The 16,861-nt window shown below is 42.2% G+C and overlaps 1 protein-coding gene across 2 annotated transcripts in view; it reads right to left on the bottom strand.

The window, feature by feature from the left end:
• Positions 1–231: 231 nt before the first annotated feature.
• The window catches only part of LOC105933333 (pyridoxal kinase), a 29,084-nt gene continuing 12,454 nt past the window's right edge, over positions 232–16,861 (bottom strand). For both annotated transcript variants that reach the window (XM_012872814.3, XM_021321631.2), the window contains 9 exons: positions 14,558–14,662; positions 14,146–14,229; positions 12,760–12,794; positions 12,339–12,424; positions 10,091–10,136; positions 9,880–9,991; positions 8,095–8,231; positions 7,928–7,994; positions 232–7,621 (listed from right to left, as the gene is read on the bottom strand). In XM_012872814.3, coding sequence (XP_012728268.2) covers positions 7,506–7,621; positions 7,928–7,994; positions 8,095–8,231; positions 9,880–9,991; positions 10,091–10,136; positions 12,339–12,424; positions 12,760–12,794; positions 14,146–14,229; positions 14,558–14,662 — 788 coding nt within the window. In that variant the 3' untranslated portion in view covers positions 232–7,505. The remainder of the gene's footprint in view (positions 7,622–7,927; positions 7,995–8,094; positions 8,232–9,879; positions 9,992–10,090; positions 10,137–12,338; positions 12,425–12,759; positions 12,795–14,145; positions 14,230–14,557; positions 14,663–16,861) is intronic.

The raw sequence follows: 16,861 nt of genomic DNA, 5'->3' as shown, positions 1-16,861 counted from the left end.
TATATATATATTTTATAAATGTGAATTTGTACACTACAATCTTTTATTGTAACATGTTAGAAAATACTTAGAATGCTCCAAAAACATAGCACTAAAAACAGTTACCAAACAATGATGATTACATTTCTTCCATTGGTTTTGGATTTCTGTTTTGGCCACTGAGGACAGGAGAAGGAAGATGACGGAGATGCAACTGACTATCGAGAGGAGAGGATCAGACGATGTGAAATGTCTCTGAGCTATTGTACCTTGATGTGGGAGCTTTTTTTCTTTTTCTTTTTTCTCAAAGCCACACACCGGGGGGGTTGGATAGGCCCAGAGAGGGAGGGGGATGAGGCAGAGGGATGAACACAGGTGAATGGGACCATGAGTATCACTTTCCAAACCGGTGTAAACGATCCACCTCTGGATAAAATAAATTAATGCAGACTCCTAACACTGCTTCTCCCTGTTAGAATCCTATAAGTTAAAAAAATGCGCTTGTAGCATTAAAGAGCAGTACAGCCCTGTGTGATCTACACAGCATAAGCTCCTAAAGCTGACATAAATGCAGATATCGATAAGATTTGAAATCCAGATTGAGTTTAGTTGTTTAAACCAAGTGTTAAGGTAAAAAAAACATCTATATTTAGGTCTATGTAATTTAGAAATTGTATTTAAGCAAAGATATTTCCCCATCATAGCAGAGAGAAGCAGCATTGTATAAGGTGAGCGCCTCATGGCCTTTAAAGTGTGCACCAGGGTTCCAACACACTTTCTAACTCACACATAAATTCATCTTTCCAACCATCTGAATTAGCTCTGAGGTCCTTTTTTACATGTATGGAAAAACATTTACCAGTCAAAGGATAGTGACAAAAATGGGGCTATTCTTGCAATACCTCCTTTTTTATTGGATTGAAAACAGCTATTTTTAATCACAGGACATGTAGATGACTTTTATTTTATGTGTTATCCTTAGAAAACTATTTCTCGGACAACTTAGACCAGAAAGAACACCGATAATCTGTATCTGACCGGAAAAGTTGAATTTGTTTATCTCTAGATTCAGTATTTAAAACTAATAATAAGCTACACACAGATTATCTGTCAAGCGGCAGAGCCCGACTGTTCAACCAGCTAATATCAGGCCATGCTACCAGCATTACTCTTACAAAGAGCAGAGTACCAAAGGAATGGCATTCTGGACAAACGCACTTGGACGTTCTTATCCTTGCAGTGTGGGGGTGAGTTTCATTAGAGCCATTCCACCTCAGGGCAACACAGACACACAGGACAGACAACCATGTACACTCACACCTATATTAGATTAGAGAGACCGATCAACATAACAGTCATGTTTTTGGACTGTGTGAGGACGCCGGTGTACCCGGGGAGGATGTCATAAACAACACTATTCTAACGTTACTTTACTGGCAGTGGGGATAAGTGTTGCTTACCTGATTCCAATAGAAGCAAATCTATATCATTATACAGTTTTGGTTTCAAGGTTTCAATAGATAAGAAGCTTTTCCATACTTATCTGGACATTTTGGAGGCAAATTTCATACCTTCTACTTCATAATGGTGTAGGAACCCTGGTGTTGTGTTCTAGCTACTCCAAAAGACCCATTGGAACAGCTTCTGGGCAGTTTTTACTTCGTTTTGGCCACAAGAGATAAGCATCGCTGCAGAAAAACAGGTTGCACCTCATACTGTGACTATTTCAGCATTATTTGGGCTCTTAAAACCACATTTCTTAAGGTTGTGCTACAGGTTGGGAGGGAGGACGGCTCTTTAGGTCAATAAGGTCAGATTTCCAGAGATGAGACATTTCAAAAAGAGCACCTCGTTTGTCAAACATCTGTTCAAAAACATCAGAGTTACTGAAGAACAGAAAGTGTTCATCTACAACAGCTGATTCAACTGGAGGTAGAATAAAGCAAACAGAAGCGGTTTCAAACCAAATTAGGATATACAGTAAATAGAAATGTAGACAGGGTGGAGACGAGGAGGAGGGAAAGGTAGGAGATAGGATCCGTAAGAAAAACATTGACTGAAGCTCCCACTCCACACACACTGAACCCTGTCACCATAAAAGACTTTAATATAAACATGTATGAACACGCTCCCAGACACAGACCCAACAGCTTGACAGCTTCTAATCTGAGAACACAGTAGATTCCTCACAGAACCGAGCCAAAACACCCAGCAGTCTGTAACTGATCTGACAATCAGTGCTGCAGCGGCGCATAACACCCAGACATAGAAATGAGCATTTAATGTTAGTCAGACAGTCTTATCTGATTAGATGTGAGAAATAAAGAAAATCAATAAGTCACTTTACAAAAAAAGTAACAAGAATTATTTGCATTTTGGTGATTTATCAGAAATTGTTCTCCTTTTTCCTGCATTTCTTCATTTAAAGGGGTCGAGCCACATACCATGATGTTATACATTTCCACGCCAGTAGCCCTCTCTGGTTGGATACAAAGGTTTTCTGAATAAATGATCTCACCCTGTTGGCGTATTATATTTGATTTCTGTGTTTTACGCTTTGTTTTTTGCACAATTTGTTAGTAAACAAAGCACTTTTGTGGAAATTTACCATAACAAGACCACGTGACCAGAAGTACAATATTGCGCATGTGAGCAAGGCATAATCAAGGAGAAGCAATATGACATTATCATGAATAAATACAATCATAAGCATATGTTCATTCTTACCTGTGAAAGGTAATACCAGTAGATCTGGTTTGTAATGTGAATCAGTTGGTATCGGGAGGAACGCTTGGTGTGAATAGTTTTATTTGAAGATTAATATATGCTTTCTTTCGTTTTATGGTTAAAATATGTGACTAGGCCCCTTTAAAATAGCTAATCTATCCTTTCCAACCTGTTTAGTTGTTAATTTAAAGGATATTAACTCAAGATATTGTTAAAGAATTTAAAGAGTGTAATCTTTTTCAAATTTATACACTAAACAGGTTCTTGATGCAACAATAAAAGGAGGGAAAACTATCGATCAAAAGGGCTTTTATGAAGTCAAAAGATTTGACTTTTTCATTCAAAGAAAATTAAAGGAAGAAAATGTGATCCAGGCATTCAATTTTTAAAGTTTCCCTTCTGGTGTTTATGACTTAAGAAGAGGCGTTGCCTTTTAAAAGGATTGCAATAAACAGGCCAGCAGAAGGTACCTACAGGCTTACCTGCATGTCATCTATGAATCTACCTACAGGACATCACAGTTACTTTAAGTGCAGCTACAGCACTTACAGCGTACCTACATGGCACCAGCATCTACAGGGTACACAGAGTACTTATGAAGGTCCTACAAAAGTTCTTCCAGGATACCTACTGGGTAAATACTGGACAGGTATGGAGCTACTTGCAGGGTACCTGTGGGGACTGGGCTGTTTTATGAGGTGACTTGTTTGCCCGTGCTTAGAATTTAGCCAGAGGTTACCTAAAGTGTACCTAGTGGCTCCATATTTGGAAATTACGTATTGTAGTTGGAGGGTACCAACAGGCAGCGAGCCGTGTGATAAATTTTGACTTACCGCCCTATCACATCCTGTTCTTGCATATTATAAAAGTTGGACTCATTCAATTTTACTTTATGAATGCAAACTTTGTCAATAATTATTACAACAATCATAAATATGAAGATTTTTTTACTCACCCAGAGTTCAACCAAGTATTGGACTCGAGCATTCCAGACTAACTGGATGTTTCCATTATGTTTGAAACAAACATGTTTATGGGTAACACTTCATAACAGGTATTAAGGGAATATGAAAGCTAAAGTACCCTGCAGTTATGTATTCTCCAAGGATCTACTAGATATCCTGTGTGTACCTGACTGGATTATACTGTATATACTAGCCACCAAAATAAAAGTTGAGCACTTATGATATCTCCAAAATCCAAATTTATCTTTAAGATTTAATAAAGGGCAGTTTTCAGACAGAGACTGTTTGCTGAAACAATAAAATATTGAATCTATTTTCCATTCTCTGTGGTGGTCTTCTTACATTTAGAGAACGGGCTATACGTTTTTACACACTGCCCTCTTCTGGTTAAAATATTATTTAACATTAGAGTGGCCTGGCCAAAAGCCTAACATAAAGCTTTTTGATCGCACCAATGAGCATGAAACCACAGACAGATGACTTCCCTCGCCTCTCAGGGCTTCAGCGTTGCCAGGTGTAGACGATCTCATGAACTAAAACAAAAAGCACTAACGTTGAGGACAACTCATGCGTCCTCCCTCCCCCCTCCACCTCTCTCTGGATGAGCAGGGCTGTGATGTGATGATCTTAGCTTCCTAAGGCAGTATCACACAACACTTCATAGAGACACAACAGCAGCACACAATTACAAGCCTGCCCAGAACCTTATATCCACTTGGATGGGACTTTGAGAGCTTTCTAAAGCCTTGGATTTTAATAGTTTTCAAATGATGTTTTTGTTTTTATGTTTACCCTTACGCAAAAGGTTTTGCCCAAAGAAATCCGAGTTAAGTTTATGGACTTTGGTAGAAATTTAAAAAAATAATTTTTGTCTTTGCTCATTTCTTTCCTTTGATTATTGCTATGATATGCCACCGATGCCAACACATTAACACAGGCACAAATAAGGAAGATCTGCTCCAGGACCTTGGCACAGCTGGATCCTTCTTACTTGGGAAGAGTGGCAGGTTTTGACTTTGGCTGACATTATTCCCCACCCAGGTTCTCCTCAATCATGTTTCCGTTTTTAAGGAGTCAGAAATCTGTTCAAAATCTAAAAACACCCAGGCGGGTTAAACCAGCAATGGATTACTCCACACCAAATAGAGATAGAGAAACTTTGATTCACTTTGGGACAGGAAACCAAATTAAGGGATTTTATGGCATCCAGATTTAAGATGGAGTTGCAGCGAGTGAATTTTTCTAGTGTGACCACAGTCCCTATAAAACAACCTTGGTTTAGGAAACCTAGCGGTCAAAAATAACTGATTTAATTCTCACCTCTAACAACTCTTTTACATCAGTTTTGACACAGCACGATCAAGCAACACTCAGATCAGATCCTACTTATTGTTAAGGGCGTTGTGATCTGATGAGGATGCCTGTTTAGTTTGCTAAAAGCCGACTCATGTGTGGATTTTGCCTCCTAACGCACAATCTGCCCACTGGGCTTCTTCTGCTGCAGAAACCCAAAAACCTTCCAGCAAACTCTGTAGGGACTAACAGAGGTGGGCATCATTGTTGAACTCACACCAATAATACCAAAGGGGAGGGACATGTGGCGCTATAACAAAGTCATTATCAGCAGTTAAGTGGCAAAGAAATCTAAAAACATTTGAGTCAAAGAAAATCTGTCCAAGCAGAATCCTCCTTGTGTGTGTGGCAGCGGTGGGGCAGGAGGTGCACTACTCAAACCTTCGGCGGATGTCAGTAAATCTACAGGCACAACCCTGGTATATAAGGTTCTGGGTCAGAACCGGGCCGATAAACTGGCCGACTTGATGTGGGGTGGTTATGGCACCGTGGAGGCCGGATCGGGTTGGAACAGCTGTCCCTGCCCATGTTTTCTTTATATGAAATAAGCTCAACTTTACACTATGACTATCAGACAGTTACTAAAAAGTTACAATGACTTGACGTGTCCAGCTGTGCCACAACCAGCCCAGATGTCTCTGCTCAGTGATATTGTTGTGCATCTGGTCTATAGTACAATAGCATTAACACAATGGTCCAGCGGACAGATCCGGTATCATACAGATGGTCCAATACAATTATAGTACAACATCTATACATCGACTATACATTGTGCGTCTTCTTTTTTTCTTTATGTTTCTGGGGGGGGCGGGGTCTCGGGGGTTAAGACTTGGTCAACATTACGTCACTGCTGTAAGACTGGGGGGGGGTCAAATAAGAGGAGGACAGAGCCACGGATACACAGTGTTTGATCAGGGTGGTCCGAGGAGAACCACTGAGTGCTACACTGTCACAGATCAGCAGAGGAGTTCTGGAGTGTTTGGGTTTTCACTTTAAACGCCCCACATATTGCTCGCCATTGAACACTACATCCAGTGTCAGATGTGTGACATTTCCTGCAGTGTACATCTGTTGGCTATTGGTTTACGGACAATGATCGCTGTTGTGTAGCATCCTATCAGCGCCTTGCAAAGGTATGCACCCCCCCTTGACGGTTTTCATTTTTTGTTACCATAAACTCCAATGTGCTTTATTGGGATTCTATCTGACAGACAGACACAAAGTGAGTAACTGTGAGCTAGAAAGAAAAATGATGTGCAGCTTTCCGCAGTTTTACAAACAGAAATGTGAAAAATGTCAATTTGCTTTTCGCCCGTTTTGGCAAGGTTTCCATCCATCTTTGGTTGTAACCTGTTGATGCTGACCCTGTTAGTCCTGCCTTTGAAACCAGGCTCTACCAGCTCCTTACCAGACTGATACACAGTATACACGGCGGAAGTCAGTCTGGCTGACCAGGCTAGGTGTGGCCAGTGAGTTTACGTGGACGGCCTTGTCTTGTCTTGGTAGGTTTGCAGTTGCGCCATACACCTTAGGGTGCTTGAAACTTCTCCAATGAATATTTAGACACATTTGTAGAAAAATGTGTACTAATCTGGATGTGATTAACACAGGAATTATCGTTGTAAAGTTGTCATTTACACTGAAGCTTGTGAATGCAACGTGAAGTGTAAGGTGTGTTTCCACTGCAGCAGGCTTTTTCAGGAACGCTGTGAGACCCCCAGACTCTGACCAAAGTGGACAGAAGTCTAGCCCATAAACAAGCCTGCTAGGGACCTGGGACTTTTTGGATGGACCCTGAACCAAAGGCAGAGCTTTGTAGGACTTTGCATCTATCACCTAGTTGAAGTTTGAATGGAGCAGACATGCAGCTGCTGTGTGTTTAGGTGGGGATACTTCCAACCAGATCGGCGCGGTTAAATCTCGTTCTGTATCAGGGAGCCTAACTTACAGACACAACCCGGGTTTCATACCCCCCCGTGCCTAGTGAGATTAAAGGTTTCATGCAGTTGAGCTCTGGAGAAAAAGGGACCAATGATGGAAACGCACCTAAAATATGAAAACATAGGAGCTGCAGATACTTTTGCAAGGCGCTGTGTATTAGCTGTGCTTTTGTAATTAACTTCCACATAAGAGCAGCACTGAAAATTAGACTTATAAGTGTATCGCCGTCAGAATAAACCGTTCAAGTCCAGTCAGATCAAAGCTTCCGTCTATCCGTGGTTCGCCTCCCAGAACAGGGTCGGGGTAAAACAACTTGGTAGTTACAGGTCGGGTTTAAGCAGTTACGACACTGAGGACTTAAAGGGGTCAAGGTTTCAGGATAACAGGAGGGAGGTGTTACGATACTAAAGAGTTTGAGAGGTCTGGATGATGACATGTTGAAGCTAAACGGCATTATTTTTACTGAGAATTTTACAGTATTTTAGGAGTTGATGGGTGAAGAGGGCGGCGGGTTAGTGTGAGTCTTATGGGATGTTAATGTTAGGATATGACGGTGGCCTCCGTTACTATAGCAGGATCTTCTATGTCAGCTTTACTTTGAATCATCCTCAGTTCCAGCTGGGGCGGACTGGGCCTCCGACCGGGACCTGCCAACTCTGATGGAGAGATGGAGAAAAAAAACAATTCACTGTGACCAAAGTTTGCAAACAAACTGACTGAATGTCTGCTGCACATCAGGAATAAGCTCACAATGGCAGCTAAGGCTTTTGGATGTGGACTCATCAAACCATCATGGCGAATAATGGCTAGAGCTGATGTTGGACAAACGTGAGACTTGTGTTTTCCCAAATACCCAAATGAATGCAGCCAGTTCTTTAAATGCAGGGTACAAAGAGTGTGTAGCTGATAAGTTTGAGGGAGGTCCAAGTTTTGGACTTCGATAAACAATCTTTGGGTCTTACCATGAGCATGAGATATGGTCCTCTGGATAACATGATGCATCACTGAAAAAGTCTTTTCACAGGCCGTCTGAGAGACACAGAAAGAGAAAAGAGAACTGAGTTTCCAATATATAATTTCAAAAGGAGTCAGTCTTAATAACAGCGTTTCTGCGAATGTGTTTGTGCACCTTTAGGTCATTGGGGTAATGGTGTGTCCATGCGAGCAGCATAGCTGCAAACAGATCTCCAGTTCCTACGAACACAGCGTCCACTTTGGGAACTTCTATTCGAACTCTCTGGGTTGTCCTGCTTCCGTCTGGACGAACTGAGCAGCACAACAGAGACACTGTATGTGACAGTGCGTCGCAAAACGATTTACACCCCTTAATCCTTTTCACAATTTTCCACATTGCTACCAAAAACGGCAATGTCTATTTTCCCCTGTGACAGACACAGAATAGTAGTTTAATTAGGAAGTAAATAGAAAACATATGTTGCTCTCCGTTTCTTAGAAAATACAAATCTGAAAAGTGGGGCATGCATTTGTTTGCAGCCCCCTTTATTCTGATGACCCTAAATATAATACTTTGAAACCAGTTGCCTTCTGAAGTCTTCCCATCATTAAACACCGTTCACTTTCCTGTAAATTAGTATCTATACAAACACAACAAATAGAACTTTGAGGGCTGTATGAAAAAACCAGAGCATAGAGAAAAATACCATCATCTACACTGTGAAATATGGCAGTGGCAGCATCATGCTGTGGGGAGGCTTTTGGTGCGTTCCATTTCCCTCGGTACTCGAAACTAACAAGTTGTGGATTATGTCATGTCCGACGTTTTGCCTTCCAGTTTCCCTCTAGTCGGACAGTAGGAAAAAACGTGGAGGCCTGTTTGAAAGCCATCATTAAATGCACAAATACAGCCAACCTGAGTCTCAGAATATGTTTCAAAGTCACATTTTACTGCACAATCCTTGTCTTTTTTAAAAGACAAAGATGCTGAGCTGTTCAACTGGACCTGAAACATTAAGCAACAGCAACTTTAATGCTTGTTTAGCCACTGTGGCCACTGTTGTTAAAACACTAACAATAGCGGCGTTCTACGCGGTGTTTAGTGCATATCAACGGTGCTGAAACGTCCGAGTTATGAGAACTGAACAGTAGTACGTGTACGACTGACTAAATGTTACAGAACTGCTAAAAACAGTCTAAGTATGAAATATTTTGTTTACTCAATGTTGCTGTGAGTAGCAGCCATCATGAATGCGGAAGTCGGGTATGATCCTGTCGCACCAACTCGTTATTCCGACTTTAGGGGCCGTTCCAATTGAAATGTCTGACTTGGAGGTGGAAATGTCCCACTACTGAATCCAAATGGAGCGCAGCAATTTTCTTCTGCGAGCACAGCGAAGCAGGTCAACATGGATGGGTAGACAAATGGAGCTAAATAGAAGACAATCCAGGAAGAAAAGCTGGTAGACGCAGCAAAGACTGGGGCGCAGGAAAATGTCCCCAACATGCAGACAGAGCTGTTCACAGGCGCTCTCCATCCAGTCCAACAGAGGTGTTTTGCTCAAAAGAACGGAGAGAAATCTTATCCTGTAGACGCACCACGCTGGCAGAAACACGCCTTAGAAGGCTTGAAGATGTAGGAGGTGAAAGGTGGTTCTGCAAAGCTTTGTTTCAGCGGCGCTGAAAACAAATCCAAGCCGTAGCTTTCAGAGGTTTGTTTGAAAAAAACATTTGGAAAACTATGAAACCGTTTCAGTTCACAATCATGAAGCCCTTTGTGTTGGGCTACCGCAAAACGATTCCAATAAAAATACAACGAAGTTTGTAGCTCAAATTGTAGAAAAGGTCAAGGGGTGTGAGTACTTTTGCAAGCCACTGTAAATTCCACATGTGTGGTTTATAGTACAGGCACCTCTCTCTGCCAGTGTCAAAACATTTGAAAGAAGCATGTTCCACCCACCATGACGCTGGCTACCCAGGGACACCAGGAAGCGGTCTCCCAGTCTAGGGGGAAGATCAGAGGAAGTGATAACAACTGTGTCTGGGCCCATGGCGTGTAGAAGGTCCATCACCTTCAAACCAAGACAGAGTAAGGTAGGAAGAGATTAGATATGAAGCAGCAACTCCTGCTGCGAGCAGAAAAAAACAGCGTTTAAGAAAGTATCTGTTACCTCCACAGCATCTTTCTGCGAGCTGATGTTTTTCCCCGTTAATAATCTAAAACCCGAGGGGGAAAAACAATTTGTTAACATTAAGGAAATAAAAAATATATATTTATTTTTGCAGTGGCTTTCTCACAGTCATAGAAGGTAAGGTGAAAAGAAAGTGTGCCCTCTTACAACTCTTTACATTTTGGGACACACACTGTATTGCCAAAAGTACTCCCTCACCTGCCTTATTCCACATATGAACTTTAGTGACGTCCCATTCTTTATCTAAAGGGTTCAGTTTGACTTTGGTCCAACCTTTGCAGCTTAAATGGCTTCAGCTCTCCTGGGAAGGCTTTCTACAAGGTTCTGGAGGGTTTATGGTGACTTCTGAACACTCTTCCAGAGGCACATCTGTTAGGTCAGACACTGATGTTGGATGAGAAGGCCTGGCTCTCAGTCTCCGCTCTAATTCATCCCAAAGGTCTTCTGTTGGGTTGAGGTCAAGTTCATCCACACAAGACTCTCTCATTCAGATCTTTATAGACCTTACTTTGTGCTCTGGTGTAAAGTCCTGTTAGAACAAGTAGGGGTCATCTCCAAACTGTCCCCACAAAGTTGGGAGCATGGTGTTGTCTAAAACCTCTTGGTCTGCTGAAGCGTTCAGATTTCCTTTCACTGAAGCTAGGGGGCTGAGCCCAGCTCCCGGAAGACAACCCCCCTTCACTAAACTTTACACTTGGCACAATGCAGTCAGAGAAGTACCGCTCTCCTGGCAACCGCCAAACCCAGAAGGGCGACTCGTCACTCCAGAGAACGCACCTGCCCTGCTCCAGAGACCAGTGGCGGCGTGCTTCACACCCTACATCCAATCTTTTGTATTGGCTGGGATGCAGGTGATCGGCCATGGAAACCCGTTCCTCGGCTAATCTGAAGGCCTCGTGAAGTTTAGAGCTCTGTAGTGACAGACTCTGCAGAGTTGAGCATCAGCATCTGCTGTCCCCGCGCCATCATTTTCCATGGCCTACGCCTTCATGGCGGAGCTGCTGCTGTTCTCAGTCACCTCCACTTTATTATAACACCACTGACAGCTGACTGTGTAGCAGCAAGGAAATTTCACAACTGAACTTGTTGCTTAGGTGGCATGGTATCACAGAACCATGCTACTGTTCTCTGAGCTGCTGAGAGCGACCCATTCTTTCACTGTGCCTGAGTTTATACGCTGGGGCCATGGAAGTGATGGGAACTTTTTTTGGATAGCATTTTTGGCAATATAGTGTAATTATGATCTGGTCTACCAGGTTCTAAAATTACTTACAGCTACAACTAAAGATCCCACCCTGGAATTCTTCAGTTAAGCCAGCTGAAGCCAAGATGAAATAGCTGAGTGTGAAAAACTAAGTGCACCCAAAGATTGACCAGCTTTTAGAAGCCCCTTTAGAAGCACTAACTGAGGAAGACTTTATCAGTCTTGTTCAGGAATTTTAGCCCCGTCTTCTCTACAACGTTGCTTCAGCTCATAGAGGCTGGCAGTCATTTTTTTCTGCCCTGCTCTCTTGAGGTCCTGGGAAAGGTCCCAACATTGAATGAGCCTTTAAACAACTTGATTCTACGGTAGATATGCTTGATTTGGGGATCTTAAATAGTTATTGTATTTTAATTTCATTTTTGAATTTATGGCATAGATGAGAAGTGACTAGTTTTTTTTTTTTTTAAGGCTACGCTGCTGTTTTTCCTCCTTAGCGTTGTATTAACACATACCTGCAAGGCAATAACTGCCTCATGGAGCTGGTGCCACTGATGATGATCAGTTCGATCCAATGCAGCCTAATAGCTGCTACGTTCCTTCTTAAATCTTACGGGAGCACCAAGTTTGTCACACACAGTTACTGCTACAATTAAGCTAATAATTAATAAGCATAGATAAAATACTCTGAAGGATTTACTTTAATTCACTCCAAACAAAAAAAATGTTTTTGCTTGAACATTTTTTATATTTCAAAGCACAGCTTAAACTATTAAGTTTAGACACAAAGCTGATAGAATATTTTATATAAAACAAATAGATATCCTAAGAAAGCCCCCCTATGTCTTTGAGACTGGAAGGCCTCTTTGCCATCACCCTAAGCTTAATTGTATATAATTCTGAGCAGATTTCTTCATTGTGTTACTATAAAAAACAACCCATAAAGAATGAGACAAGCTGAGTAATAAAAGAAAGGGCTTCTTGACTTTTTTCTAAATAAAGACATATGAGAGGTAAAACACTCACTCAGCCTCAAACTGGTTAGGAGTAATAATGTCTGCAACAGGAACCACCTTATTCTTGTAGACCGGATAAAGATTCTGAGGAACGTACTGTGGGGGAAAAAAAGATACGTGTAAATCATTTTAACATTTAACTGGACTGCAGTAAAACATGCTAAAACACTGAATACAAGATCAGCGTGATCCCTAAACCAGCACAGGTTTACAGAGCAAATATAAACATATAAACACCATGTGTGGGTCAGAATTCAATGATCCACTCAATATTGCTAATACTCCCCCATAACAGCAACGTTCTAAGTTATAGACCCACAGCAAACGTATACAGATCAGAACAAACAGGAAAAAGTAAGAACAGCTCCTCCCACACACATGAAAAACCCAAACAGCATTGCTACTGCATTCACATCTGCCTGTGATCTCACCATGGATCCGTGATCCCCAAGGACAGGGTCACACACTGAAAAGATAAAACAGACAGGGTCAGTTCCTTCAGAGACCTGCTCACCACTCTGAGAACAAATACATTACAGAAAACACAGCAGGCATGAGAGGAATGAAGGCACTGGGTCTGGAGATCTGAAACCATCCACAAATATGGAGAACAAGAGAAGAGAGCAAACGTTTCAGAGACGTACAACACGCTGTGGGAACGGCGCTGTGCTGATCATTGTTCTGGCTATCAGAAGCTTCATTAGTGACTAGTGTTGCACCAATACCGATACCAGTATGGGACGGGGCCCCGATCCAGCACTAAAATGGAGGTATCGGTATCGGCGAGTACCAACAAATAGGTCACAGATACCATTTTGATGTTTGTCACTTGAACGCAGCCTTCTCTCTCCCGACTAGTATTATACATGTTATATAAGTTCATGAAAGTTGCACTATTTTGGCATTTGAGAGCCAAAACTCAGGGTTTAAAAGAGATTATTCAATTATTAATGTCATTTTACTGCCTTACTGTTGCACTACTATTATACATGTTATACTTTCACAAATGTTGCACTATTTTGGCCTTTGAGAGCCAAAAGTTTATTCAACCATTGTCACCCATTCCAGGTAAACAATAAAAAGTTCTACTACCCTAAGTAGTATGCAGTTCTTATATACACACATCAATTTCAAACAGATGGTATCGGTATGGTATCGGTCAATACTGCACAGCCAGGTATAGGGGCCAAAAAAATGGCATCGGCGCAACACTATTAGTGACCATAACTTTGTTCGACCACAAGGCGGACCTCTGCTGTAGAATAAGAGTAGGTTTCAGAACCTACTAACATATGTAAAAAAATTTTAACTAACTTTAAAGGACATAATTATCCTTTTTTTTAAGGGTTTTCTTTATTAGTTCTGCTGAGACATGTAGCTCCTGATTATTACATTCAGTTCCAAGACCGAGGAAGAGAAATCTGTAAAGAAAAAAAAGTGAGCACAAGGCAGCTTAGACTGCAGAGGAAATGTACTGAAGAGTAATGGCGTTATGTAAGGAACGCAGAACGTGGGCACCAGTGCATTCCACAACGGCCAACAAAGGTTCAAGTAGCTAGAGCTAAGTCTGCAGCTTGGACGCGGGGGCATAGGGCGGATATTTAGGAGGAGATTTGTGCTGCGAGGAGGAAACTCTCACAAGTCAATGTTCTGTGAGGGCATTCATTTGGAAATCTAAAGGACCAAACGCAGTTATGGTAAAAAAAAACAGACATATTTACACGTTAACCACAGTCCTGCCGCACATTAACCAGTTCAATGTCCAGAGCTACAATGTGCTGGGATGATTTTCTAAAACAAATACTACTGTTGCTCACCATAAACCAGGTTAGGATTGGCTCTCTTTAGCTCCTGAACAATGTCCACCACCATCTCTAAGAAGGATGTGTCTCTGGTATACCCTGAACACATCGCACACAACAACAAGGGCACTTTAATTCAGGAAGGCTGTTCAAAATGTGCGACATCAAGTCGTTAAAACAGAAAAGAAAGGAAAAACAAATAGATTCAACTATGTATTAGAAACATGGAAGGCAATAAGCTTTAAACAATTTATGAACTCTTCTACAGTAAAGCAGTTCAGTTCTGTTGTCAAAGAACAATCGTCGATCTACAAAGCCTGTTGAGAACACCATAATCTCATTTGATTTGTTTAGAAGATCGAATGATAATTCATTCCCAGGTTAGCAGCAGTAAACTCAGAGTAAAGAGGAGAAGACGAACATGCACCTGTTAAAACATAGTCATATTTGTGTACGTTGTTCAGTTTGATTCCCTCGTAAAGGACGTGCAGCTCGTCTGCCGTCAACACCTGGCCTTTCCAGTGGGAATAACCTGTGAAAAGAGCAGGGAAGAGGTTGATTTATGGAGCTGGTTAACCCCCCCTAACCCCCCAGATCATGCCCATCCTACGGTCTCCTCGGCTCCATGACTAAACAATGACATTAAATCAGTTTAATCAGCAGTATGACAGGATGTTGGTAAGGGATTCTTGTGCACGCCGCTGAGCAGGCCGTCCTTCAGGACATTTTTACCGTCCAAGGACTGTGTGACGCCACCCATGAGTCCTGCTGCAGCCATACAAGCCGCTGCCTGAACTGCGTCCACCTCCTCGCCCCCCTTCAGAAAGGCAAGTGAGATGCCTGGGGCATTTTATCGATAGCCTGACAGGTACATTTTTCATTTCCAATCCAACATAAAGACATCCAACGTCTTCGGTCTCCCAGCAACCGGCATACCTTGAGCTTTGAGCAACTTGGAGGTTCTTCCTCGGAGCATTGAATCATTTTCCACGTGCAAACGACGATGAAGCAAGATTATTTACTGCTTGGGGAGATCCTTTTGGGTGAAGTCAGAGCAGTAGACAGACAGAAAGCACATAAAACCAAGAGAATTACAATAACTCCGAGCTCTGGCATCATGGTGCAGCTGTGCTGTGAGGTTCTGCCCTCTAGCATGAGGCTAGCGTGACCAGCGCCTCTTCAAGTCCTCAGATGACCAAGCCATGCAGGTGCACAAGGGCCTCCCGGATTAGACATGCTGACGCCACGTTCCCCTCATGCCTCCACTCTCACTGGGGAAGGGTGCACCCCAGAACAGCCCATCTGGCCTCATAGATGGAGCAACACGAGCTGTTCTGGGTTGTTTTGGCCATGGACTCTAAACCATACTATGGCAGAAGCTGGTATTGAACCGATAACTTCTAAGTGCTTTTAAATGACAATCCTACCAGCTTCATAACAAACTTGATAATTTTTGTAACCAGAGAATCTTTTACATTTAACTCCCACAGGGGTTTGGCTTTGTTTGAGTAACTGATCTGAGCATCAAACCCTTTTTTAGTCCATGTGGCTTTGCTTCAGCTCTGAACACACACGTCCTTGTTTAATGTACACAGTGAGGACCGCGCCTTGACTTCTATAGACTTCCATTCATCTTCAAGCCTTTATATGGCCGGACCCTAACCCTAACCTTTACCAGTTGAGAACTAACCCTAACCTAATTGACACCTTAGTCCTAAACCTAACCCCTTGCCCAGAATAAAAGTGAGGACTTTTTTTTCAGGTCCCTCTATTTTACATCAAAGTCCTCAGTCTACTAGTAAAATGAGCATAAAATGTTCTGGCTCAGCTGCAAGTACAAGAACACACACACACACATACATTCAACATGCACATGATGACATCTGGTTCAGATAAGGACATGGAGGATGATGGAGCACACCTACAGTACACTCTCCCTATGTGCAGCCTCTGTCTGAATAATGATCCATCAGATTTCAGATAAATGGTCACATTTGTGTGACACGGGCACCATGCAAGCCTGGGTTCATACGCGGGTGTGCACGGCATGTTTGCTGCAGGCTGATGATGTCGCAGCTCTAGGTGAGTCACAGAGTCGAGTCACATGGTGGTGGAGGAGAATCTGGTTGCTAAGCAACAGGCCAGGAGAAAGCCAAAGGGGCTAAAAAAGAGAGATGAGCATTCAGAGCAGCCGTGTGTGTGAGAGAGTGAGAGAGAAAAAAAAAAATGATGGCAGGCTAACAGATAAGGGCTGCTTCTGTCGTCATCATTTGCCGCTGTCGCAATTCCAACGCCCGCTGTTTGCTGCTGCAGCGCGTCACTCCCTCCATCTTCATCGGTGTCATCCGTCTCTAATTCATTGTCATTTCCATTTCTCATCTTAAGTTTTTTTTTCCTGAGACTTTGTCTCACTAGCCTCTTAGATCCAAGTATCTACTTCAATATGTCACACCAAATTATACCCTCTCCATGAAGAAATTGCATATTGCGGTTTTGAATACACAAGATCCAATTAAATTAAGAGGAAGATTTACAGCATGTTTATGTTAAGGTCACTCAAATAAAGGCACACCAAAGACGGATGACTTTGTTGGCCCCATTTCCTCCTGATTTGCACAAACAAAAGAAAAATGTGTTCATATGATAGTAACGTGGATTCTTATCCACATCACTATGATATGAGTTATGTGTTAAATAATAGACCTAAATAATCCTAAAGATTTAGATATCC

Source organism: Fundulus heteroclitus, chromosome 22 (assembly GCF_011125445.2).
Source record: "Fundulus heteroclitus isolate FHET01 chromosome 22, MU-UCD_Fhet_4.1, whole genome shotgun sequence".
Taxonomy (NCBI): Eukaryota; Metazoa; Chordata; class Actinopteri; order Cyprinodontiformes; family Fundulidae; genus Fundulus; species Fundulus heteroclitus.
This window is presented reverse-complemented; position numbering and strand designations above follow the sequence as displayed.